This window comes from Podarcis bocagei (assembly GCF_964188305.1).
Source record: "Podarcis bocagei genome assembly, chromosome: 1".
NCBI lineage: Eukaryota > Metazoa > Chordata > Lepidosauria > Squamata > Lacertidae > Podarcis > Podarcis bocagei.
This window is the reverse complement of record NC_138125.1, coordinates 82,951,533-82,979,303: the sequence shown is the minus strand read 5'-3', so window position 1 is coordinate 82,979,303 and position 27,771 is coordinate 82,951,533. Positions and strand designations below refer to the sequence as shown.

General features: G+C 43.9%; 1 protein-coding gene across 4 annotated transcripts in view; it reads left to right on the top strand.

Annotated features, from left to right (window-relative positions):
• MYRF (myelin regulatory factor) overlaps positions 1–27,771 on the top strand; it is a 97,753-nt gene that overhangs the window by 19,589 nt on the left and 50,393 nt on the right. For all 4 annotated transcript variants that reach the window (XM_081205894.1, XM_081205897.1, XM_081205895.1 and 1 more), the window contains exons 2-3: positions 26,167–26,254; positions 27,160–27,540. In XM_081205894.1, coding sequence (XP_081062020.1) covers positions 26,167–26,254; positions 27,160–27,540 — 469 coding nt within the window. The remainder of the gene's footprint in view (positions 1–26,166; positions 26,255–27,159; positions 27,541–27,771) is intronic.

Below are 27,771 nucleotides of genomic sequence, written 5' to 3'. Positions count from 1 at the left end.
TCCTGAATTTTCCTTGTACTAAAACTTGAAAATTGGAGCTAAAAATTTTGCTGTTCATGGTTGGCATTGCATTCAAAAAATGTGACATTGAAGGAGATTTTATAACTGGGCCTGTGCATATGCAGCCCTGTGAGATGACCCTCAATTGCCCCAATAACTATTTGGGAAGAGAGAGCAATGGGGACTTGTTGCCTCTCCCAACGAATGATCAGTTCTATCACTGATTTATCTGAAAGTGGCTGTTCACGTGCTGAACTTGGGAAAGGAGAAGCCATGTTCAAAGTACCCATTTGCACGTAGGGATCCCCATTCAACTGGGGCTGCTCTAGAGGAAGCACACTTACAAATGTGTTTTACGTGCACATAAAATCCAGGATGCCTTAAAATGAAGTCAAACGCGCCATGTCCTGGTTATAGTTCAACAATTTAAATGAATACCTTTCTACAATTTGTATTACTCTTTAAGCATATTGCTATCAAAGACAAAATTCTAACCCATTGTCGTTGCCTAACTCATTTTTTGGCAAGTATGTCCAAAGTCAAATCCACAGTGTGAAACTCCATCATACCTTAGGGTCGTTGGCCTGATTAGACCAAGGAGCCATGGAGCAAGCAGCTGTGTAGTGTGGGCAGTCAGGAAATGCAGACCTTTCCCAATGAGGAACCTAGGTTGAACACCCATGCCCCTGTTCTCTCCTTGCCTTCTTCTCATGAGCAGGGACTCTTCCTTCTCTGTACAGCTCCTGACACAAAATAGATGTGATGTAGTGTTACTGATAAATGATACAGTAGCAGTTGACCCCTTACCTGCGTCAGCCTTGCAAAAACGTTTTTCAGATCCACTCTCCTGCCCACTAATCAGTCCGCTTTCCATCTGTTCTGTCCCACCTTCCCTTTCTGTCCACCTTGGTGCTGTTTGCTTGCTAGAAAGGGTATTGCAGCACTGCCAGAACTCCTCCTCCAGGCAAGTGGCTAAGGCTTGCCCCCACCTCCCATGGATTTAGATAATGATTTAAAAGTAGTACTCAAAAGCAGTGGAAGCCAGAGTAAAGCCTATAGAATGTGACCCGTGGGAACTAGTGACAGTTCCAGTACCATGGACAGCAGAGTTGTCATTTAAGAGCTTCCCAAATTCATTTTGCAAAAACAGAACAGGAGAGCAAGAAAATGACACTCGAAACCACCTCTCATTTCCTTGTTGCTCTTGGTGCATAAATATTGACACATTCGCCCTCAGGCAGTTTAAATAATTGGATCTTCTTGCTGGAAGCCTACTGTCTGAATGGTCGTTCTGGTTTTTTTTGGGGGGGGGACTCTTATCATTTTGGATCATGTCTGAAGAGTTCATATCAGCCAGAATGCATAGAACATGGAACAAAAGCTATTTCCCAGGAGTGACATAGTGGTGTCTAATTATGATTTCCCTTGTTATGTGGACTAAATGGAAGAAGCGAAGCTCAGGGCAGCACACTAAGGTTGGTACTGGACAAAGATGTTTGTGTCACAGAAGGGTCCAAAACTGGGGCAGAGGTTTCTTGCTAGCGATTTTGCATACCCATCTATTATTTTTAAAATTCAAATGCTGGACCTAGAGAGAGACCAGTTGTCTACAACTCAGAAGAATATGCCTTATACTTGGAACATGCAGATTGTAAATGTACCCCCTCCCCTATTACCCGGAGACTTCATCATGGGTATATTGGCATAGGATTTGAGATGTACCTCAGGACGTGGAAGCCGGGGGGGGGGCAGAATGGAAATAACTAGGTTTCCCCCAATGTTTCTGTGCTTTTTCTTCTTTCAGAAAACTGAAAAAATTGGGGGTGACAGTCCCCCCATTTTTCCATTTCTGCTGTCCCAGGCCTTCACATTGCAATATGTACCTAAACATACTGGTCGCTATGCAAGCCACTGTGAATGCAGAATATGCATGGAGAGGATTCCATAGTCTCAACAGACCATGCAAGCAGTGTGTGTGTGTGTGTGTGTGTGTGTGTGTACCTCCCATTACGCCATCTAGCCTTCCCCTCTGCTTAGTTTGAGTTATTTATGCTTCAGGGCATGAGCTTCATGAGATAAGATGAAAAGTTGGATGGGGATAAGGAAAACTCACATAGACTTTCCACTAACCCTAATAGCACATTCCCTGCCCCCACATACTGCACATGGTGAAAATAGGGCTCCGTTTGAACCCACCAGTTCCATATATATTCAGGTGCTGTGTTAAAGGTGGTCAGGACTGTACCTGCTGTGAGTTGGTGGCACAGTACTCTGCCTCCATCTCTAGCTGTGTTCCTAATTAGAACTCCACTGTTTCCTGGCATGAAGATTAGTACACAATTAAAGAGGCACTAAATTTTGTCTGGTGCCCCGGCCCTAGTTGTAAGGACCATCCTGGAATGTCCCTCATTCACCGACATCTTGTTAATCTTCCATTACTAGACTGCCTCTTCCCCCTCCCCTCCCTCTCCATGCTTCAAAAATAGCTTCAAAAGCCTGCTAATTAATTAATTACTCTACAGTCATGCAAAAATCCCTGCTAGTATACATGGCCATTTCTTAGGAGAGAGAGTGGGGGGGGAGTGGGGGGGGGACACTTGTTATTTACCTTGCACAATCCTGCATCCATGCCGTTCTAGAATATATTTTGAACCCTTCCACTGATAAAAACAGCAAATTATTTTGGGGTTGGAGGTGGGGGGAAGCAGCCCTGACCACACAGTCCCAAAGGACTCTGGGAGGAGAGGTTGTTTGAGGCACAGGAAGAAGCACGTTTAGTTCTGAATTGTTAACAATGACTGCAAGGGGTGTGAGTGCAGCATTCCCTGGGCAGCTGCCAGTTTAGCTATCCTTTCAGTCTACATCCTACTAGGTAGTTTGCTTGCTTATGCTTTCAGGCCTCCCAAAGCTCCCTATAAACACCGATAAGTACATAATAAAAAATGAGCTTGAATACTGGGAACACAGAGGCACTGTGGGTGAATTGGTCAACTGCCTTCCCTGGGCAAGGTTTCCCTGCCCCTCAAGGGAGCAGTTTGGGGATGCTGCTGGATCCAGCTGTGTCATTGGAGGCCCAGGTCATCGCACTGGCTAGAAGCACCTTTTAGCACAGGAGTCAGCAACCTTTTTCAGCCATGGGCCAGTCCACTGTCCCTCAGACCATGTGGTGGGCTGGACTATATTTTGAAAAAAAATAATGAACAAATTCCTATGCCCCACAAATAACTCAGAGATGCATTTTAAATACAGTAGTGCCCCACAAGACGAATGCCTCGCAAGACGGAAAACCCGCTAGACGAAAGGGTTTTCCGTTTTTTAGCTGCTTCGCAAGACGATTTTCCCTATGGGCTTGCTTTGCAAGACGAAAACGTCTTGCAAGTGTTCCGATTTTTTTTTGCTCCCCCCCCTTTCTAAGCCGCTAAGCCGCTAATAGCCTTTTAGCCGCTAATCCGCTAAGCCTTTAATAGCCGCTAAACCGCTAATAGCGCTAATCCGCTAAGCCGCTAATAGGGTTGCTTCGCAAGACGAAAAAACCGCTAGATGAAGAGACTCGCGGAACGGATTAATTTCATCTTGCGAGGCACCACTGTAAAAGGACACATTCTACTCATGTAAAAACACGCTGATTCCCGGACCATCCACGGGCCAGATTGAGAAGGCGATTCGGCCACATCCGGCCTCCGGGCCTTAGGTTGCCTACCCCTGTTTTAGCAGCTGCAGCTGATGCAAACAAGTGAAGGCCATTCCTGGGTCTGGGAGAGCTTGACAGCAGTAGTTCAGGCATTTGTGACTTCAAGATTGGATTACTGCAATGCAGGGGGGGGGCTTCCATTGTGCTTAATCCAGAAGCTGCAGTTAGTGCAGAATGCTACAGGGTACTGTAGTTGCTGACAGGAGTGAGACCCTGGGTGGAATTCAGTGTAGCAATAAGTGGTGAGACCTCTAGGTATAGGGTGGCATATAACTTCAGAGAGGAAGAGGAAGAGGAAGAAGAAGAAGAAGAAGAAGAAGAAGAAGAAGAAGAAGAAGAAGTAGAAGTAGAAGTATGGTGTTATGGGGAATGTGGGCCACTTGTATATCTAGACCTGCCCCCCCCCCTGTGTGCCCCCTGTGCACCTCCTAAACCTGTTCTGGGAGATTCTGCCAACCCTCCAGAGAATATTGGGGGGTGTTCAGGGGGCATACAGGGAAAGAGAAGGGGAGGTCATAGAATCGTAGAATTGTAGAGGTGGAAGGGACCCTGAGGGTCATATATTCCAGCCCCCTGCAATGCAGGAATCTTAACAAAAGCACCCATGAAACATGGCCATTCAACCCCACTGCTTGAGGAGACCTCGTTCCATACATGCAGCATGCAGCAACTTCTTAGTTGAATCCCCCACCCCTCCCATCTGCATAGAACATCTCTGCTTAGAGAGGTGTACTGTTACTGGACCAAGTTCAGGCTACTACTATAAGTATACAAGCCCTTAAGAACACGGGGCTAGTTTACTTGCAGGGTTGCCTTACCCAGGGGTGTCCAAACTTTTTTCAAAGAGGGCCAGATTTGATGAAGTAGACATGCGTGAGGGCCACCCAAAGAGCCGACCAAAGTTGTTGACCTTTTTTTAGGATTGAAGTTATTGAGCTTTTTATTGGATTTTTTAAAAAATGTATACCTACTGGACTGCTTCGATCTGCAGAACAGCTGCTATTGCAGTTGCCACATAATACTTGTAATCAATCTTTCAGTCCATCTTTCACTTTGGAACTCCCCAGCTATTGAGATCAGGCAGGCAACTTCACTGTATTCTTTTCCGTACCTGCTTAAAACTTTTTTTTTTCTATTTAGGCAGACCTATCCAGACATGTGTTTTAACTCTTTTTAGCTACTCTAGGCTTTAATTAGTTTTGAATGTATTAAAATACCTGTTTTTATGCGTAGTCTTTAATGTTTTATTTCATATTTTTGTAAGCCACTTAGAGGCTTTCTTACAGTCAAGCAGCATATAAATTCTGCAAAATAAATAAATAGGAAGATCCCTGCTGGATCAGACCAAAGGCTAGTCCAGCACCCTGTTTCTCACAGCTGCTCATGGGAAGCCCACAAGCAGGCCATGAGGTACAGCAGCCTCCTGTAGTTGTCTCCTGGTAATCTACTGTTGCTACTGGTATTCAGAGACATGGTTCCTCTGATTCTAGAGGTAGCATATTGCCTAATACCTTTTAAAAGTCATCTTGGTTTTAATTTTTACGTGCTGGTCTAATCCTGACTTCCTGCAAACCATGGTTTGAAGATCCACAAAGCAAGTTTGCCAAACTGGTTAAGGGTGAATTTGGTTGCTGTTGGTGCAATTGTCTTGCTAAAATATTGTTAAAGCCGACAAGGAAGGGAGGAGTGAACGCCTGCACAAATACCCTATCTTAAGTGGTGTGTGGGTGTGTGATCTTATTGCAACTTCTTCTGGGTCATACCTAAAGTGCTGTAAATACAAGGTAACTTTCAGATGACCCCTTTAAGAAAATAAATTGGTGCATTACTGGTCAGTGTTAGGAATGATTCTTTAACACTTGATTAGTGCCTTGGAAGTAGGGCTCAGAATGTTGCAGCTGATACCAAATTGGGAATATCTACGAGCAGCAGTGAGGGTAAGGAAATAATTCCAAAATACTTCTTCATGCTGTGTAAAGCTTGGTTTAGGGAGTGAATGGGTCAAATGATCAGCTGGTATATTCAGGCCTACTTGCTTGTGTTATCATATTGGAGTGGGGTGGGGGTGGGGAGCCCCATACCTGCTAACTAGATAACCTAAGTTCAAGCACTCGGAATCAGTGACAAAAGAGCATCTTGAACAGATGGACAACGAGGAACGGAGAGTTGGTGGTAGGAATGTAATTAAATATGGGTTTAGACTATGTGGCAGTAAACACAGTGTAATAAAAATTGCCTGCTCTTTAACTGTCATATCATTTATACTCCTGCTCCATGTTGCAGCAAGTAGAACATTGTAATCTCATGTGACCATTGAAACATCTCGCATATCTATAAGTGGTTCAACTGGTTAGAGCATGGTGCTGATAACACCAAGATTGCAGGTTTGACCGCTGTATGGGATGGCTGCATATTCCTGCATTGCACAGGGTTGGACTAGATAATCCTCAGGGTCCCTTCCAACTCAACAATTCTAAGATTATTTGACTACAGAGGAGGACTGAATTGGAAGGGGTGGAGCTTTGGGGACTTCCATGCCGGACATTTAGAGCACTATTGTTCCACCTTAGCGGCCATGGCTTACCCAGGAGAATCCTGGAAACTAACTAGTTAAGGGTTCTGAGAGTTGCTAGGAAATTCCTATCCCCCTTACAAAGCTACAATTTCCAGAGTTCCCCTGGGATTGGTTGTTAAACCACGCTGGGAATTGCAGCTACTGGATTCTTTGGGAGAAGCCATAACATAAATTGCTGGATAAGGGTGAGATCCAACATAGTACAGGTGGGCATCATTCATGCAGCACGGCTTCTCCTTCTCCCCTGGCCGTGCCCATGGACCTACAAACTCTGCCCTAGAGGGTGGGGAGACTGTATGGAGCAGAAAGGGGACAGGGGAAATGCAGGCAGCTGGAGAGGAGTGATTTACATATTGCAAGTGGGTGTCATTGGATGTCACCCTAGTACAGGTACCATGAGTATCTAGAACTTCTTTATTGCCTTTTGAGTACCAGTTCATGGAAATATTGTGCTAGCAGGTTTCCCATGGACATCTGGTTGGCCACTATGAGAGCAGGATGCTGGACTAGATGGGCCATTGGCCTGATCCAGCAGGCTCTTCTTATGTTCTTATTTACCTTTCAGCAAGCATGGTGGAAAATTACAGCCTATGCAAGCCAGAGAAGTAGGACTGGAATCCATATCTCTTTAAAGCCATCCGGTCAATAGTGTCATTTCTGAAGCTAAATTGGATAAGATTCTAGACAATGTGCTACAGTCAGGGGTCATGTACTGCCCATGGAGAGAGCCGTTGAATGAATTAAAATCTGTTATCTAATGACTCATTCTTCTTGTGTAATTTCCCTTCTTCTCCCCCATTTGTTAACAGCTGCACTGGTTGCTTCATCAGTTTTTTCCTCCCCAAGCTATTTCAGAAACGTTTAGTGCTACGTGTTTCCTTTTGGTGGGTCTTAATTGACACTCAGATCTATTGTCAATAGATAAAGATGGTTTGGCAGCCCCAGAGAGCATTAGCAGGGTGCGTTCGTCTGATGGCTGTCTCACACACAAAAGTTTTAGAGGCTTTAAGTGAAATTGGTTTCAAGTGGAGGTGAAGAGCCAAAGTGGGTGAACAGAAGCCTTTTGGGGTCTATTGCTGTGCCTGGCTATAGTGTTTCTGACAGCTGGTGGGGATGTTTGAGTGCCCCAATCCCTACCAAATAAAATACTATGTACATGAGCAAAAGAAACATGTTAATTAGGAAGGGCCTTTCCCCAACATGCTAGCTTTTCTATCTTAATTGAGATTTTTGTAAAAAAATAAAATGCGAGGAGCATTCCATTCTCCACCTGTCGTTTGAAATGGTACAGCTCAGCACTCGCAGCTTCTGCTCGTCTGTTTTAACTCTTAGTCAGACTGGCAATCCACAGCCACCCCAATGATAAATTGAGAGTTGATTTAGTGAGCGACTGAATTGCAGCATAACTGAAAACATCTGGTTTTGGCAGAAAAAAAGTCTTTCTTGGCATGAACCTGTTTAGAGAGAGGAAGGCAAACCCAGCAGAACTTCTTGAAGAGTGATACAGTGATGTGTGCAGATGGATGTGAATTCTGATAACTGCATGTGGCTGCACCAAGTGATAAGAAAGACCCCAGTAGGTCCTTGCCAGGATCAGAGTTCCTTTGAGGAAACAAGGCCTGCAGGTTAAAAGGTTCTGGTGACGTAGGGGAGGAGAGGCTGCCGCACTAGATGAAAGTATAGTCAACAGAAAGCTAGGCAGCAAGGAAGATGGCTCCTGTGGAGCCTTAGTAGAGTGGAGCCAATGCCATGGTAAGGTAACTTGTCATCAAGGAACAGAGAGCAGCATAAGGCAGCAGGCCGGCTGGCTGGGATGGTAGCAAACATAATCAGGCTGAAGACAAAGCAAGACACAGTTGCTGGGGCAAAGGCTTCACCCTGACCTGGAAGCTCCTTTCCCCAAGTAGGTTGCCAGTCTTGGGGAGGGTGAGCAAAGCCCTCTGCTGGTGAAGACCTGCAGTGGCTCAGTCGGTTAGGAAACCAGCTGTGAGATGCAAGGTTGCTGGTTTAAGCTACCTGCACTTTTTATTTACATTTATTTTCCACTTTTACTCCAGAGAGCTCAAAGTAGTATACAGTGGTACCTCGGGTTAAATACTTAATTAGTTCCGGAGGTCCGTTCTCAACCTGAAACTGTTCTTAACCTGAAGCACCACTTTAGCTAATGGGGCCTCCTGCTGCCGCTGCGCCGCTGGAGCATGATTTCTGTTCTTATCCTGAAGCAAAGTTCTTAACCTGAAGCACTATTTCTGGGTTAGCGGAGTCTGTAACCTGAAGTGTATGTAACCTGAGGTACCACTGTATGTGCTAGCCTTCCCCGCCCCCTTTATCCTCACAACAACCCTGTGAGTTAAGTTGGCTAAGAGTGTGATTGGCCATGGCAACATGAACCTGGGTCTCCAGGCTTAGCCTGGCACTCTTAACTCCGACATTCTCTCCTGGGCTAAGTGGACTAAGCCTGAGTGTTCTTACATCCTCTGCCATTTCCATTTCTGTTCTCCTTGGTGCAAAAGGCAAAGCATGCATCCAATAGTGGTTTTGGAGTTTGTCATGTATGTGCATGGATTTGCTAATTGAACGTATTGCGCGGGATTCATCTAACAAAACACGTCAGAGGTAGACATGCATAAGGACTTCCACTTGTGCAATGGGTCACCCGCCATCTCCTCTCCCAGACCCCTCAAAGTTGACTCAGGGTGCGGAGAGAGGAATCATTTTGTCTGGCAAGCCGAAAAGCTTGTGCAGACATAATGTTTGTAATGGCACACCGTTGAATTCCATCTGTTGTAATTAACTGTTTCACAAAGGTGGGAATATGAAAATGTGTATTTCTCCCAAGACATTTCATATTAATAGATGAGAGAAGCTTTGAAAGCTGCTCGGTTATCTGTTCCGCAGACCTGTTTGAGATTAGGGATTTATTGCCTGTGAGTAAGTTTGACCCAGGGTGAGGCTGGGGCTGTCTCTGTATGTTTGGGACTTGCGTGCTGAGAGTCAGATGAAGGAATAATATTATGGATTTCCTAGCAGTTGTCCCAGGTGCATGATGTGAGCTGACAGGGTCTGATAGTGAGAGAGCCAGTCGTTTTCCAGGAATGATTGTGTTTTCCTTGCAACCTTTCTCCATCTCTTATCCTGAGACAGAATGTGGGATGTTGTGTTGTTAACAGTGAAGACTATGAAAATGGAATCGGATTATAAATGGCCCAATGTGTGTCTCCAGGCAGGCACCTTCACAATCACCAAATGCTGATGTTTGTATGTGCTGTGATTTCCTCCATCTTAGCGCATGAATTGACAAGTAGGCCATTGACTGCCGGGGCAGAGGGGGGGAGCACTGGGGAGCATACAAATGCTCTTCTGTGTTGTTGCTCACACCTTCCCCTCCTCCTCTGTCCCAATGTCCAGAAGACAATGGCTCAATCCAAGCCAATATTCACAGCTGGCATGGGCAGAGGAGAGGCCAGGGGAAGGGTGGAGAGGCTGGAAAGAGCCAGGGGCCAAGAGAGAGGCCAGAAAGAGGAAGAAGGAGGTGATGATGATGATATTAGGTCTTGATATGAACACCTAGAGAAGGTGTTCAGAAAATATTGGGTGGGGGGGGCGGGAGATAATCCCGAATGGGGAGGAGGGGAAAGGAGAAAGGTATCAGTATATAACCATTTATCCTCATACATATGCCTATAACATGTAGTGGATGGGATTTTGCATGGCTAAAATGGACAGCTTGAAACCTGCATGAATTTATATTCACCCCATGCTTCTTTTAATTGCCTATCTTGTTATCCCAAGATTGGGAAAGTGGAGAGATCAGGACAGAGGTGAAGAAGCAGAATCACTCTTATTTCAAAAATCGTGGTAGAATTAGTTGTCCCAGAGGTCAACAGATGCAAGAAGCTGATGTTTTACTTACAAACGGGGGCGGGGGGGGGGAAATCCTATGTAGAGAAAATTTGAAGAGCTATGGCTGCAGTCCTCAGAATTGTACCTGAATAACCTAATATGGAAGGCCTTCAAGCTATTTGAGTTCATCTACTCTCTCTTCCAACCCCTTATCACCTTTGGAGTCTGTCTGCTAAGCGATCACTTTCCTTTTTTGCTGTATTCTAGAAAGTCATGTCGCTGTGCAATATTTTCATTAGCTGAACGAATTCAGGCCTGTATAAGACTTTAGAAAGCAGCTAATGGGGTCATTGGCACATTAGGAAAAAGATACTGTAAAGGTCCGTTTTATGCATTACATGGGCTTGCCAGCTACTGGATGTCCACTTAATTAGGAGCTGCAGTCAATTACTGTCCTCCAATAAGCATGTTTGTTAAGACAAATGTACTTGCAAACCTGTATTTAGTTGCACTTTAAAATGTCTTAGGCATACATCTGAAAATGTAATGTGAAAAGGTGCCCTAATGGTGATAATACACGATGGGGTTTATAAGTGAACCATTTTGACCTGTGAAGTATTTTGAGCTCTTTGACCATCATAGGCATACATGGTATCATTAGGGAAGAACTCCTTTGGAGCTTTAACTTTAGCCCTCTGTTGAAAAATGACAAATGAGAATAAATTCTTTTCTTTTCTTTTAGGTTCTTGGGTTGTATTGGATATCAGGAGCTTTAACTTGTAATAAGTGCCTAACAAGCCATGTGGAATTCCCCTTGTCTCTTTGCCCTGAGTCCTGGTTGTTCCCATGATGTGTCTTGCATGAAGTTGGCCCAGAATTGCAAAGCAAAATGATTGCTTTCCTAAGATCAGAAGGTGGAATCTGTGACAGTGCTGTGGTGAACAGTGTGTATATGTGTGTGTGTCTTCAGTGGTGGGTTAGAGTTCAAACCTCTTTGCTTTAGCAATCCTCAGAGATCTGGAAAGTGATTTCTAGATTAGTTTTCAACTGTATCTTTATGTGGCTCTAACTTCCTTGGTATCTGTGAGACTAAGCTGACTTGTACCTTAAGACACCAGTGTCTGGAGGCTGGGGTTCTCAAGCACTGGCTTACTAAGCTTTCCTAAACCGCCTGGGAGAAGGAACCCTGTGCTAATTGTGGCCTTAATTGATCTGGCATGAAAGAGCAGAAGGGGAAAGAGGAGACCTCACGGTATGCTTTGAAGTATCAGGGGATCCAACGGAAGCAAAAAAATAAATAAAAGCAAAAGTGGTCATCCTGTCCATTGAAACCAAATGAACAAAGAGAGGAATTAGAAATAGTGTGTCGTTTTAACAAGGAACCAAATACCTATCAATAGTCATTAAATTGCATTGATCAAATGGTAGCTGAAAGGTACAAAAGTCAGATAGCTGAAGTGGCAGGGATGTATCCTTAAATTGCCCGAAACTCTGTAGGAAAGCATACTTCATACTTTAAGACAATTGCAGCAAAGTGATAACGTGACCTATCTAGAGCTGATGATTTTGGATGGTTTATTGAGAGCGTGGTAGGGAGTAAATTGGTGCTGGATCCAAGGGCTTTTCAAGGATCTTATCTGCTCTAGTTTTTATGGTGAGGGTTTTGTGTATATGTGTGCATGCAGGCTTATTATATCCTTGCTTAGTAAAATGGTCCTTATCCCATTTTCCGTTGTATCTCAATATTTTGTACATGCTCGGAAGAAGTAGCGGACTGCAGCCACTTTGCCCTGGGTGGTCTGTGAGGTATCAGCATTGTGGGGGTGGGAAGGGTGCATTTGTGACTACGGTGCCCTCTCAGGTCACAAGAGTTGCATCTCCTTCTGAGAGTGGCTGCTTAGTTTTACCGTCAGGTAATAAAGAGCTTAATTAATGAGGAATGCTGAGCTGCATATCTGGGTTGAGGTTTAGGCAGGCACAGTGAACCTTTTGCAAAGTCTGCACACACACCATACATTTAAAGCATATATGACTCCCCTCAAAGAATCCTGGGAACTGTAGTTTGCTAATGGTCCTGGGAATTGTAGCTCTGTGAGGGGTGAACTATATTTCCCAGGAATCTTTGGGGAGATCATGTGCTTTAAAATGTATGGTGTGTACAAAGCCAAAAGCTTCCTCTCTTGCTTTTTGCCCATTGCTGCGAGATAAGGAGGAGTCAGTTTCCAAAGCACAGATGGCCCCCATTGTGTTACTTCTGCAGGGAGGCGGAAGAGGTACATGGAGGGAGATACACACTGTTTTAACAGCCAACTCTGCATCTGAGTGAATGTCCCCACAATGAATATTCCTGCGATGACCCAGTATTGCAACTCTGGCTGTAGGTGACCAAGGGGAAGTGATTGGGCATAGCAGCGTGTTTCCCCCTCAGTCATTCCTGCAGCCTTCCCCCCTTAAGGCAGTGTTTGGTTAGGAATCTCTTGTGTGGATTCTTCAAACTCATGGCTGGAGAACAAGCCAATCAATAGGCAGGGAAGTATAAACATGGAGGAAGGCAGAAGCGGGGAGAGGAGCCTGGTGCGTTCCAGAGAATGTGCCGATGAGGCACACTGATTTTGCAGCCCATTGTGTATATTCATTGAAACCCTTTGGCAGTCACCTGCAAAGGACAGTTGTATATGAACGGACATCTGTCCTGGTTCTAGGTTTGGATAGATATAGTGCCCAGAAGTCCCTACGGTGGGTAAAATAAGGCATGCTAAGTAGCACATCCACCTGGGTGCAGTAAAGGTCACAGTCTGAGACAGTAGGAAATCATAGCTTTAGGATAATATGTGGTACACTGAAGAGTCTTCTCTGTGATAGCAGGGATAGTAAATGAGAGTGTTTGCTGTTAAAAGTCTGCTACCCATAGCGACCCAAGGCAGACAGTTTCTAAAGAGAGGTATTCTGTAGGGTTCCTATGCCTCACCACTGTCTCCCTGTGTGATCTCGACCAAGTGCCTTAACAGCCTCGTGCCTCGGTTTCCCTACCAGAGAACTGTATTTACAAGCAATATAACATTTAACCTACCACAAGGGGAGCTGTGGGAGCTGGTTGTGGCACCGTAAGGTAATTTCATACGGATGATATACACAGATTATTTTCTTTCCAATGTCCTTCTGACTTTTTCTAATGCAGAATCCTCCCTCCCCTCCAAAAAAATCATAAGGTAGAGAAGTGAAGTTACAGAGAACCAGGCAGAGGAACCCACCCTATGGAATGCCCTCCCATCAGATGTCAAGCAGATAAACAATCATTTGACTTTTAGAAGACATCTGAAGGCAGCTCAGAAGGGAAGGGAAGTTTTTAATGTTTGATATTTTATTGTGTTTTTATTTTTTGCTGGAAGCTGCCCAGAGTGGCTGGGGCAACCCAGTCAGATGGGCGGCATATAAATGATAAGAACTATTATTTTTATTCAGAGTTGGTGTTGGAAATTTCGTTTGGAGCTCATGCCCCCCCCCAGTCCCCCGAATCACATCACAGGTTTCAAAACAGTCAAAGTCTGTGTTGGTTTCCAAGGTGGAAATGGCAAAGAGGGGGGACAGAATAGATGCATTGGTACATTTTATTTCAGGGTGTAATGCTCATCTGCAAACATAAGTTTGGGTCATGTCACTTAAATACAATCCCAGGTGTTTTCCCTTATTTGTCATTCACTTTTAGCGTAGCTTCGTGTACCTGAAGTTATACATCCTAAACCCAGTGGGGTGGTGCTTCCTGGATTTTAATGTGATCAAGGAGAGAACAGAATTTTCCTGTCTCCCAATATTACCCTGCATTATGGAAGCTCGCATGCTGCGTAGCTGTAACTCTGCTCCATTTGGCTCTTCCCCATTCACCCTCTGCTTTCTCAGGCCTCTACTTCCCCACCTCCACCCACCCCACCTCACTGGTGTGCACCAGCCTATTAAAATGGCTGACCTTGTCATCTTCTCCAGGTTCTTGCATCTGGTTCTAATTAAGGTAAACCCCTCCCCCCTCTCTCTGGCAGTTCCTCTGCTCTCCCCCACTTTGTGGGCCAGGGAGGATTATAGGTGATTAGAAGATGAGCAACAGAGCAAGTATACAAGCAGGGTGGAGGAAGAGAGGGAGGGGATTTTATAAGTGGAAATACCATATATACCTATCAGCATATCTTGCAATGTACGTTCTGTTCTTAATCTCTGCACTTTGTAAATACAGTGACCTGAAGCACCTTCAACATCTGCAGAGAACTGCTAAAAAGCCGAAACAGATCTTGCTCCATATGAAGGATATCTCAAGTCAGGCTTCTTAGGGTCAAGTTTGCAAAGTAGGATCTGGAATGAAACTGTGATGGTAGAAAGGTGGTGGTGTTTTTGTTTCAGCTTGCTGATCACAAATTCATTTGCTCTGCAATTTATTGAATCCATCCCTGACCTGGTCACCTAGTACTGGTTTGATGCAGGGGCCACTCTGTGATGTGGGGGGGGGGGCAGGAACCCATAGGAATTTCTATCCTGAAGGCACTAATGCTGTACAATGTGCTGTCGTGTGTCCCTTTGGGTCAGAAGGATGGGCTACAAATTCAATAAAATAAAATGCAATAAACAAATTAACTGTTACGGTGTATTCATAGCAGCCCTCCATCATATTCCTACCTTACAAACAGAATGGAGACACTAAATCATTCAAAGCTGCCCAGTGTGCCCAAGGCAGAAGTCCAAATAAACACGATCCATTGTATCACCCCAAGTTCCTTTTTGTACTCTGGCCAAGTTTTGACATTTAGGACTGACAGAGAAAACCAGTCCAAACAGTGGAATTCCTGGCATTCTCACATGTTCAAAGGACTCAACTTTTTCTAGGGCTCTATTCCTTTTGTTAGGCTGGTACTTGAATTAATGCCCTTCTCTCTCTGCCCCCCTCCCCCACCTCATTCCCCCAGCTCCTTCCAAATAAACATTTGCACCATTTCCTGACACTTTCCTGCAGTTTGGTAGTAGAGGAAACTGAGGATACCTTAGGATGATAACTGGGAATTCTGGATTTCAGCATGTAAATGCCTGGTTCAGTCCCTTGGGCAGCTACCTATCTTTCAGTCTGCTCAGTGAGAGTGCAAATGAGAAGTTTGTGAGAGGTTTGGGCACAGGGGTTATTGGAGTAATTGGAAATGCTTCAGAAGGTTTAGGGTTAGTGAAAGGTAGCTCTGAAAAGATTTGTATGCACTTCAGCAGTGCTGGCCTGCCCAAGAGGCAGGCAGAAGCAGCCCCCTCAGTGATCTCAAGCAAGTTGGCTTACATGAAAACTCTATTAAAATCAATACAAAGACAACAAAAATGCAAAACCAAGTCTGCATGACTAGCAGTGCTAAAATAGGTTTGAGCCATCAGGTATAAAATCTGCCACCTGTTCATGCCAACCATCAGGGTTTCAAATGCCGGGTTGAACAGAAGTGTGGTTACTAGGAAATGTGCACTGTAACATGAAGCCTGGATAGCTCAGTTGGTTAGAGTATGGTGCTGATGATGCCAAGGTTGCAGGTTTGATCCCCATACGGGAGAGCTGCATTTTCCTGGAGTAGGTGATCCCCAAGGTCCCTTCCAACTGTGCAATTCTATGGTTGTAAGTGGCATAGTAGGCTTTCCCAGGGAAATAACTCCAAAGGTGCAGTGTCCCTGCTCAAAAAACCCTTGCTCCAGAGACCTGGAGATATTATTTCCCAGGAGAAACAGGATCCAAAGCAAGGCTGTATATATTGGAGCTGGCGTACAGCCTTGCTGTTTAAAGCTTGCTTACTCTTCTGACTGGCACCTTGATTCACCTGTGGAAGCAAATGGGCAGCCAATGTAGATGGAGGTGACATTTGCACTAGCTGCCTCTTCCAAACAATCTTTGTGAGCTTAGCAAAGCACTGGGTGGTGGTGATGAAAACCCTTGACCTCTAGGGAGGGGCAAGGTGTATTGGATGTTAAAGAAAGAGGGCACTGTTGTGACTTGGGATTTCAAGGTAATCAGCATGGACACCAAACTCTCAGTTCTTGCCCCGTTTCCAATATGATTCAGCTGGGATAGCGCAGTTGGTAGAGCATGAGACTCTTAATCTCAGGGTCATGGGTTCAAACCCCACAATTCCTACATTGCAGGGGATTGGGCTAGATGACCCTGGTGGACCCTTCCAACTCTACAGGTCAATTATTCTATTACAGTGGTGCATCGCAAGACGAAAAGAATCCGTTCTGTGATTCTCTTCGTCTAGCGGTTTTTTCGTCTTGCGAAGCAAGCCCATTGACGGATTAGCGGATTAGCGCTATTAGCGGCTTTTAGCGGCTTATCTGCTGATCGGATCAGCTGATAAGCGGCTTAGCGGCTTAGAAAAGGGGGGGAAAGGGAAAAAAACCAGCAGGAACTCGCAAGACATTGTCGTTTTGCGAAGCAAGCCCATAGGAAATTCGTTTTGCGAAGCACCTCCAAAACGGAAAACTCTTTCGTCTAGCGAGTTTTCCGTCTTGCAAGGCATTCGTCTTGCGGGGCACCACTGTATCTGTTTGAATCATCTGACTTTACGAGGAAAGTTTAACCGCCAAGCAACAAGTTCTGATGTTTAAACTTAAACGAGATCCTCCCCCAACATTTTTGGAGTCTTTCTTTATCTATTTTTTAAAAAATACAAACAGGGACAGAAATGAGAGTTCTGTCTCAGAAGAAAAGAACAAAGAGAACATGTTTGATATTCATTCATTCATTTGTTTGTTTCATTTACATACCACCTTTTCCTCAAGGTTGTATACATGGTTTTCCACCTCCTCAGTTAATCCCCACCACAATGCTGTGAGATAGGTTAGGCTGAGAGGCAGTGACTGCCCCACTGAGATTCATGACTGAGTGGGGATTTGAACCCTGGTCTCCCAGGTCGTATTCTGACACTCAGTGATTTTAATGGGAGATATTAAACAACATACTCACTCTATCCACTGATGTGAATGAGGTTTAAACATGCAATTGTGCATAATTTAGATACCCCATGCCTATTTTTTTAAATACCTAATGAAAGGATACTCAATTTTACCGGTAATCTAGTTGCTTCAAGAAAATGCATATGTAACTAGATTTTTTTTTCATATATGCAGCATTCCACATGATTCTGAACTATTTTCCAATTTTAATGTTCCTCTAGCTGTAATTAACATTCTCAAGTAGTTGGCAGCGAGTAGGTTTTACTCTCTCTTTCATCAGTCCCAAAAGATGTAGTGAAAGAGAGAACGTGACTTACTGTGCCTGAGACAACAAAAAGCCTCTTTCCGAAAGCTCATAATCCTCCGATAGTCCCACCAGATGTGCATTATATATGCACTTGGATATGTCTGTTGGGGTTCCACGGATGTGAGTTGACTGAAAGATGGTGCAAGAGCGGACTGTACATATTTGCTTGCTAATATGTAGGTGTGGATGTTCTGCCGCTTGGTTTGTTGCTATCTGATTCAATGTTTTGTAGAGAAATGTCGAAAAGGGGATTTCACTGAGGTTTGGAAACATTGGGGCTTGTTAAACACTGGCTACATTCAAATGTCACAATAAGCCAGAAACTCTGGCTTATGGTAGTTTATTGGGATCGAGCAGTGAGCTGCTGCCCAATCACTCCTGTTTGCTCCACTTTTGGCATGAGCAGGAGAAGCAAACCAGGAAATGGCAGTTAAGCTTAACTTTCTATTACAATCATACCTCAGGTTGAAGTTGCTTCAGGTTGAGCATTTTTGGGTTGTGCTCCACGGCGACCTGGAAGTAACAGAACACGTTACTTCTGGGTTTCGCCGCTCACGCATGCGCAGACGCTCAAAATGACGTCGCGCGCATGCACAGAAGCGGCGAATCGTGGCACGTGCACATGCAGACGCGGGTTGCGTTCGCTCCAGGATGTGAACGGGGCTCCGGAACAGATCCCGTTCGTATCCAGAGGTACCACTGTATAACCAAATCTGGAGTTTTGGTTTGGTCCTCCCAAACAAGCCACAATTGCTAGCCAACCCGAAGCTATGATTTGTTGTTGACTTGCTTGTGGACTCTGTGGGAGAAAACAAAACACCATTGTGGGTTTGACTGTAACAGGAAACCGGGGGAGATTCAAACAGGAGTCACAAGGCAGCGTGCACCCAATAAACCTCTGGCTCATTGTGACATTTCAAATCGGGCATGCAGAACTTCGAAATGATAAGGATGCGACAATTAAAAGAACTTTCTCTTTATTCTTTGATTGCTAAATGATTGTCTGCATCAGGGACAGCCAACATGGTGCCTTCCGGATGTTGTTGGATTCCAACTCCCATCTGCCCCAACTAGTGTGTCCAGTGGTCTGGGATGATAGGATTTGTGGTTCACCTTGCCTAGTCTGGTCTAAGCGGAAAGGTCTTTAGCACTTCTAGAAAATATGGAGCCTATATTGGCTTTCTGGAGAAATAAATTCTTCCCTTGATATCATTGCTAGTCTAGTTTGCCACATAGGTGACATATGGAGACTGATTTGAGATTGTAAAAGGAGGTAGGAAAAGAGCCAATACCTAGAGTAACTGAAGCCTAAGCCATTTGGCAATAGTCTTCAGGAGCATCTCAACAGAAGGTGGAATACCTCAGTCCAGTCTTGAGGTTGGGCTCTTTAAGTAAAAGAGAAAGGCCACAGCCCCCTCACTAAACAGAGTCAATAATATTGGTAAAATACTCATGTTCTCACTATGTAAGCCAGCTGCTGGTATATACTGTACTTAATTTGTACCTAATATTGGGATATAGCTTCCAGATGTACCTGTTAGATAGGTGAAGTTTAAGGCTGACCTGAATGTTCTCATGTGAACTTATTCCACTCAGAACAGATACAGTGGTGCCCCGCAAGACGAAATTAATTCGTTCCGCAATTTTTGTCGTCTAGCGAATTTTTCGTCTTGCGAATCACGAAATCCCATAGGAATGCATTGAAAATCAATTAATGCGTTCCTATGGTCAAAAAAAGTCGAAACAAAGCCAAATTTGGTACAACAACAGTTTATTAACTGCTCTTTAAAGTCACACATACTGTAAAGAGCAGTTCAAAAATTGAAGGGAAAATAAATTAACTTTATAAACAAAACATGTCTTTGTTTTTAGACAAAGGAAACAAAGCCGCGAGACGTTTTCGTCTTGCGAAGCAAGCCCATAGGGAAATTTCGTCTTGCGAGGCAAATCGAAAACGGAAAAACCTTTCGTCTAGCGAGTTTTTTGTCTTGCGAGGCATTCGTCTTGCGAGGAACCACTGTATTTGGATATGTGGTGCCATCTAAAGCCAAATCAGAGCAAGGGTTATTCTTCCTGCTCTTCCTCTAGTGAGCTGTGGGTGAAATAAAAAGAGAAAATGGAGCCCAGCAGCACCGAGAAGCATGACTGCTGCCACTGCCAGGACAGCTGGTAAATGGAGTGAATTTTGTATGGCCCCCCAGAAAATGATATGTGTTTGTGTGTTTCAGCTCCCTATGTAAAATACTATCTTTATTTAAATTCTGGGTTTATAACAGCCCTTATAACAGCTGTGTCTGAATGTAATACTGAGCCACAGTTTGGTGCCACAGTTTGGTGGGTCATCATTGGGCTCACAGGTTCTGCTTCCCCTCTTCCCCTTTGGTGCATCAGTGAGAGGAGACCGGAAACTTTCACTTTCACTTACTCATTTTATCTCAACCAGGAATTGTGGTTAGTGCTAATTATTGCTTAGGGTAGTCTTCCCTAACTTGGTGCCCTCCAGCTGGTTTTTGGCAGAATCTGATGGGAGTTGTAGTCTAAACCAGCTGGTGGATACAAGTTGGAGGAGAAATCTGTTTTAAGGAAACAAACGGGTATCAGAAACCACAGTTTGAAAGTGGCTTGTTTTCTAGGGGCCTAAACTTTGTAGTATAACTAATCACAGTTTGTCCAGGTTGGACATATTGAGTAACATCATCTAGCTGAAAGTGAAACAGTAGTTTCTTCCTTGTAACCAAAATGGAGGATGAAGGGGAAGGCAGGCTTGGCCCTGAAGATTGTGTACATAATACCAAATCATTATATTATGTGCAAAGCAAGGCCTAAGGTACACTCTACCAAAATTGTTTTGTTTTGCCTGTTAAGTGCTGAAGATTGACAACAAAGGAAAGTTATTAAGTTCTATAAATAACAATATATTCAAGCTGCATTTCTGAAGGTTGTTTATTGTTTCTGCTAATAACTATGTTATATTTGAAAGGCACATTGCAGCTTTGCAGTAGAAGGTATAATATTGTTGGAACTGTCACTGAGGAACAGCACTGAAATTGTGAAAAGAAATAAAATGATAGGTTTGTGTGGCACACTGGGGGGAAAAGCAGCTTACAATAATATGTTAAGAAATGTAACTTTTGAAGTGAAGGTTTACAGCATTTCCTAGGAGGGCTTTTCATTTGCCAGGCCACAAGGAAGCTTGTTGTTCTTCCCGTTTGTTGCCTCAGTCTGCTTCTTCCTCATAAAGTGACTCCTATTTTCACCCGGCACCAAAGTTCAAATGCCAGGCTTGTGGGCCTTTGGACTGGAGCTTAGGAAGAGACTAGTAAAGAGCAGGTTGAACCACGCACCATAGAGAACGAAGGGCTCTGACAGGGTTAGCACTTGGAAGTTTTTGCTTGGGGAAGATGAGCGCTGACTGAGTGCATTTTCTATTCCATGTCTGTCTTATTGGAACTGGGAAGAAAGAATCTCTCCCATTTGGGGAGTTTCGAGTGCGTTTGTGTTCCTCTGAAGCTTTCTGCTCCCTTCTAATCTCTCGTTAGAAAGGGAAGGGGGCAAAGGGGCATTGTTTAATGTTGTTAGGAGCTCGTGACTCCAAAGAGCAGCATTAGCTTATAATTAATCACCTAAGCTGGCTTTTGGTAACAAGTCTTTACTGAATAGAAGGTTCGAGCAACAAGATGCTCTTAAGAGCTCGCACTCAGCTGCAGACATTCCAGAGATACTTTTTGCTCCCAGAGAGATGGATGGACAGACATACGAAGGAGCTTGCGAAAAGGCAAACCACGAACAGGTTTGGGGAAGCGATTCCCATTGTTTGAGGTGGTTCAGGGGGAAGAACACAAGATGGGAGCCCGTTGTCTTGTGTTGCATTAAGTTTGTAAGAGATGAGTATTTTAAAAAAATTACTCTGGGATGGATACAGAGCATGCTGCTCCAACAGAACTGGCATGTCACCAAAGCTAGAGTAGCTGGCTCAAGTGCCTCTAGCCTAAAGCTGAGAAAAGTCCTGCGAGGATTTGCTTATTTTTAGCAAGAAAAGAACAACAGTCTCCTCATCAACTCACTCGCAACCACTTAACAGGAGTCGGCACTCTTTTTTAGGGTTGCTTATCAGTTCTGTTGTAACTCCCCTAAGCTATCCAGTTGACACACCTTCCCCGTCTGGTTGCTTATCTCACCTTTGCTTGCATCTCCATTAAGTGTTCATGAAAGTGACCTTCAAGGCAAGGTGGCCAGAAGGTAGGAGCTGACCTGCCACCAAAGCCAGAAAGGTAACACTGTGGAACAGTCATACCTGACACAAACGGCTTGAGGGAGCAGCAGCCAACATCAGGATCTCTCCCAATGCACACAGAACCCTTTGGAGGCAGCATGCAAAGCACCAGTGTCTTTCTTCTAAGGATATGCATTGTAATCATATCATTCCCCCTGCCCCTACAAATGATTTTTCTCACTGAGCCTTTCATAAGCTTTCTGTTCATATCAACACATTTTTTAAAAAAATGCGTGTGTGCTGAATTTAGTCAGTCGTTTTTGTTTCCAACTGTTGCATCACAAAGCAAGGCTCCATTATTGCTGTAAAAATTTATTTATTTGTTACATTTATAGCCCACCTTCCCTCCTCCCCCAAGGAGCTCAAGGTAAGGTGTGCATGGTTCTCTCCTTCCCCATTTTATCCTTGCAACAACCTTGTGAGGCAGGTTAGGCTGAGAGACTTGCTACTGGCCCAAAGTCACCCAGCGAGTTTCATGGCCGAGCATTCCAACACTCTAAATACTGCACTACATGGATGTAACAGTTACATAATTAGGGGATATTATGTCCCTTTGGGCAGGATTCACATAACAAACCCCTTCAGTGGAAGCCCTGCACAAGGGCTTCTTCTTGCACTATGGGGCTTTCCCTTTTCCTCCCCTCACAACCCCCCAAATTGGCCTAAGGGGTTCAGAGGAGCCCCTAGAAGGGGTGAGGGGAGGGTGGAAATTGTTCCATCTGGCAAGCTGATATGCTTTTTCAGATGAGACGTCATAATAACGTGATGTTGAATTCCACCCATTAAGTTTAGTTCTGCTCGCATTTTTCTACAGCTTTTCCTCCATTGAGGTTAATGTACAAACATCTTTATTAAACACTGAATTGACCCCTGGGTCAGATGTAACTGCTCGGCTAAAAAAAAGTTTCCTGGAAGAACACTGTTGATGACTGGCAGATAAGGGCTTTCACTTTACCTCCCCAAATTACAACATTTCAGACTCTTTCTGATTATTTAATGGTTTACTTAAAAAGACTTATTTTGTCCTTTTAGGTCCAACTCATTTTGGGACAGGGACTTGTCTATTTGCCCTATTTGCCACAGCATCATAGACACTGAAGACATGCATAAATAACAACAGTATGCTGTATGTTATGATACTTCAGATTTAGATGATTTGATGCCTACTATAATATTTATGCACTTTATAAACATGTAACTAAGAATATAAATAAAGGAAACTTTATTATTTAAAATATTCCAGTCCATAGAGCTGTTACTTGCTACAGTTTTTTTTCATACGTAATGAAAACGTTTAAGACACAAATACAATGCCATATTGTTCTAGTCCCCATATGAAATGATTTCATCATTTATTTTCCCCAGACTTAAGCATGGATGTTTTTGGTGAACATTATACCAACAAATACATAATCTCACAACCATCTTGTGAGTTAGCAGTTTCTTTAGTTCATTACCAGCTGGATTTTAGTTATCTTTTGGGGTCCAGCAGTTTTGCTGGTACAGTGGTACCTCGGTTTAAGAACAGCCCTGTTGCAAACTATTCGGTTTACGAACTCCACAAAACCGGAAGTAGTGTCCCGGTTTGCGAACTTTACATCAGTCTAAGAACAGAAACTGAATGGTGGAAAGGCACCGGCGGCGGGAGGCCTCATTAGGGAAAGTGTGCCTCAGTTTAAGAACAGTTTCAGTTTAAGAATGGACTTCCGGAATGGATTAAGTTCGTAAACCAAGGTACCACTGTATTTCATCAAAGGCTTAAAGTTCCCAATTTTGCATATGTGTAGTAAGTTTCCGTTTGCTATTAGTTGAGCATTTATGGCCTTCTCTCTAGAAGGGCTGGAGACTTGCTCCTTTTTCTAAATGAAAGCTCTGAGTCTGGGGACACTGATAGGCTTGCGCTGTAACTCCTAAGAATCAGGTGATCTTCACCCAAGAATTCCAACTGTACTGAATGGGATAAGTGGATACCGTATTCTTCCATGTATAAGACTAGGTTTTCTCCCTAAAAAATAATTTCAAAAATTAGGGGGCGTTTCCCCCCTTTTCTTAAATCTGTCCCCCCAAATAGGAGGCATCTTATACATGGGGGCGTCTTATAGACTGAAAAATACGGTACTTATAGACAGTGATGAACTGTTGCTGATACAGTAGGCATTGACAAGAGTGCTGTACAGTAGTAGACTATCCCATGTGATTTCTCTCTGGTGTGGCAAATCAAAGGTTGTATGCATTATTATGAAATTGTGTCTCTGACCTACCTTTTCTCAGTTTGTATGACCAAGGGAAAAAGTGCCTCTAATTTTTCTCCCCCCTTCAACCCACCCACCAGCCCTTTTGGCAAAATTCCTCACTGGATTTATTTCTGCTGATTTGCTTGTCTTGGTATGAAAGGGATTTTCGCAGGGTAAAATTCTGATAGGTTGAAGCCCCCTGTTTTCCTCCCCTCCTTTCCCCCTTTTTCTTTTTGGTTGGTTGGTTGGTTGACTAACCTTTACCCAGAATGCTGTTAAGGGGTGGAGAGTGAGAGACGCCTTTGACTGTGTGTGTGCACTTGTCTGGTGAGCGAGGGACTTCTCATTCTAATCTAATGTGATTGAGCCATTCAGGAAAAGGTTGTCTCTTCATTATCTGAGCTGTGGGCGAAGGACTCCCTCCCTTTTTCTTGATAATGCCTTTGGCACTTAGGAATTGTGCACAAAGCTTCAGACTCCTGGAGAAACAGATAAAGCGGGAGGTTTATTTTTATCAACAAACCCAATCCATTTTTCAGTGCAAGAGAAGAGAAAGAGGGAACTTCCTGGAAGAAAGGAAAAGAAAGTCCAGTCATTCTCTAAACAAGATAGGATACACCATACATTTAAAGCTCACCCCACTCAAAAGAATCCTGGAAGCTGTAAGGGGGCTGGGAATTGTAGCTCTATGAGGGTAAACTACAGTTCCCAGAATTCTTGTGGTGGGGTATGATGGGTATGCAGCTGAAAAGGGATATGGTAGTGGAGTAATGGGGAAGAGCTGATAGTCTGTTCCAAAGAGGCACAGCAAGAAAAGTGGTGGTGATGGGAAATACTGTGTTCTGTAGATGAAAAACTGGTAGGACCAAGGCTTTTGTAATAGCATTTTAACCCAGCTGTGGCATGGGAATGGTGTAGTGAGCTGCCCGAGTGCTGCCTCCCACAGGCAAACCAGGCACAGGTAACTGCACAGCAGGCATGCAAACATTTCTCCTCATAAAGCAAATAGCAGCTTGGGAGGAGGGCAAATTTTCATTAGGAAGATTGAGGGGACAGTTAACCCTCCTTTCCCAACACCATAGGCCCAATCTATTGACCCCTTGCTATTTTCAAAATTGCAAAAGAGATGGGAGATTTGATCAAGGATATCCATAGTCTCGTCTAGTTTGGTCTTCAGGGTCACAGGCAATAGGTGCAACTGGATTTTTTTCTCTCCCCTCAGTAAATGCAATGGTTCTTATTAAGACTATTAATCTCTAGGAAGAAACATTTTTTTACCAGGACTAAATGACAACTAAGTAATCCTAACAGTTTGTGACTCTTTCTAGAGACAAGCCAGTTGTTATGGTCTATGCCTATTCATTCATTTACTGCTCCCCCTCTCCTTACTGGGGTTGTTCTTTTGGTTATGTATGTTTACCCAAGTTGTTTATTGTACGTATTAGACACTTTTATTTTAAATTGCTCTTCATTGTTCTGTGCATGAGTTTTGGACTTGGGCTCCTTTCCTCTGCACAAACACAAGGACAAATTCAAAAACTTTTGCTTCCATTCATTTCTAGATATCCATGGTTTAACAGAATATCTGAGCCCTAAATTGTGATTAATCTTAATTATGTTTCACAGAAACAGGACAGCTTCATAAACAAAGTTAAGACTAACCATAGTTTGACCACTATGTTTAAGACTAAACTGAGGCTACAGCCACATTGGAGGTAGAAAGGGGAGGGAGAGAGACAGTAGATTGAGTCTCAGCCAGGTCTTTCGTAAAGTGTTACACCCAGAAAAGGTCACTCTGTCTAAATTATCATTACAGTACTGCTGTTTGTTCATTAAAGTAACTTTGACTAAAATGTCTTCTATGATATGGGTGATTCTGAAATACTATAAAAGTTCAAAAATAATACTTTTTTTGATTATCCCCTTCCTAAACAATTGTTCCTCTAATTTGACTCAAATCCCTTAGCCATTTCTGAGCCCTACTGAATAAAATGGTTCCTCCATCCATCTTTTGTGCCCTCTACTTCTGGTGTCCATTCTTCCGTTGTCCATCTCTTGGCCTCCAGCTGATGTTTCTGGAACAATACCCCATTCTTCAGATCTGAATCTGATGCCACTTCCTCCTTCAAATATCCATTTTAAAGCCAATTCAGTTCCTTGACTTAAGCCAGCGTTTTTGTTCTGGGGAATTTCCATCATCAGAGCTCTGTCTGGCCCTGAGGGAACAGTGGCACTTTGTCTGAATTTTGCTAATAGCTTTCCCTGTGCAACCTGTTTTTGTTTCAGGTCATGATATTAATGGAGCACTGGAACCATCAAACATTGACACCAGCATCCTGGAAGAATATATTGGCAAGGAAGACTCTCCAGATATGTAAGTTCGTTCTTTTGCACCTATGTTCCTAATAAACAGTGATGGTTGCACGATGCCGTGAGGGTGACCATGGTGGCTGCATGGTGTGATCATATTTCCTTTGCTATCTGTCTTCCACACAACTGTGCTCAGCTGTCTATCCCTACCACGTCCACAGTTCTTCCTAAATCTTTTTTTTTATTCTTCTTTTCTTGAGAGCCATTGGTTAAGTTTTGGATTCCAGACACCTGAGCTCTGTTGTGTGTTATCCAAAGGAATATCTTTGGGGTTGCTATTACCAGACTTTGCTATATAGGAAACAGTCAAAAGGAAAAGGAAATAGATAACTTTAGTACAAATAGAAGGTTGTAGGGGATTTAAGTCTGACTGTCACGCAAGAGAGAACCCGACAGGAGCTTACATTTTGGGCTAATAGGTGCTGCATTGGTTATATGTCTTCTGTGTGCTGCATTGGATGGCACTTAGTGGCACAGGGCCAGCAGCCAGAAGATCACATCTTGTTGACCAAGTATAAGTTTGGTGAGTATTTGAAAGGAGATTTTCAGAAGAATATCCAAGGTGTGTGCGTGATTCTTTCTTGATCTCATTGTGGAACAAATGCCAGAGAACAGTGCTGATGCCTGTTGCCACACACACATGCACCAACAGGATGTCATAAATGTGGTTGTAATCTCCACTTTCAAGTTAGCCATCACATTTCTATTTCTATTCCATATCATGGATCAAATGGCATTATATGTTTTCAGACATTCTGTGGTGGGGTTTTTTGTTCTTTCAGTGGAGAATTAATGATGTAATGAGCCAACATCATTCAGTGTATAGCTATTGAGTCACCCTGTATGGCTGCAGATTGAAAAGTGCAATATGCACATGTTACTCAGGTTATTTTAACTTCTCTCCTACAGTTCCGATTTGGACTCCATCTCTGAAATCCCAGCCTCTGCTGGCTACCCTCATGCCCAACCTTCCACCTCTGCCAGTGTCGGTGTATCTGTCTCCAATGCTGGCCATGCTTCTAATGCTGCGTCTAGTGGTCCCCTCCATCATGGCCTTCCAAGCACCCAAGTACCCATCCGGCACAGTCTCCACCATGGCCCCCCTGGCAGCCAAGTTCCAATCCGGCATGGCCCCCCATTGCCCAGTCCATGTGGACCCAGCTACAGTACTCACCTCAACTGCAATAACAACAATGGCATGGTGATGCCCAAGGGGTACCTCAGCAGCCACTGCCTGCCCAACATTGCCCCTCCAATCAAATCAGAGCTGAAGGCCTCCTACGCACCTGGGTAAGTGATGCTGAGTAAAGGAGGAGGAGGTGGTGATGGGGTGGTGGGAGGGTGCAGTTCTAGGGCCTGAGAGTGGTAAGTTGTATCTGAACGATTCTGCTAATTCTCTTATGACACTATGTCCACGGCAGTCTAAATTGAAAAACAATGGTGTGTTGTAAGAAGGAAACCTTCGTCCATAGGAACTGGGTTTCTGGAGGAGAGCTGGCAAAACCTCCTAGGCTCATGGAA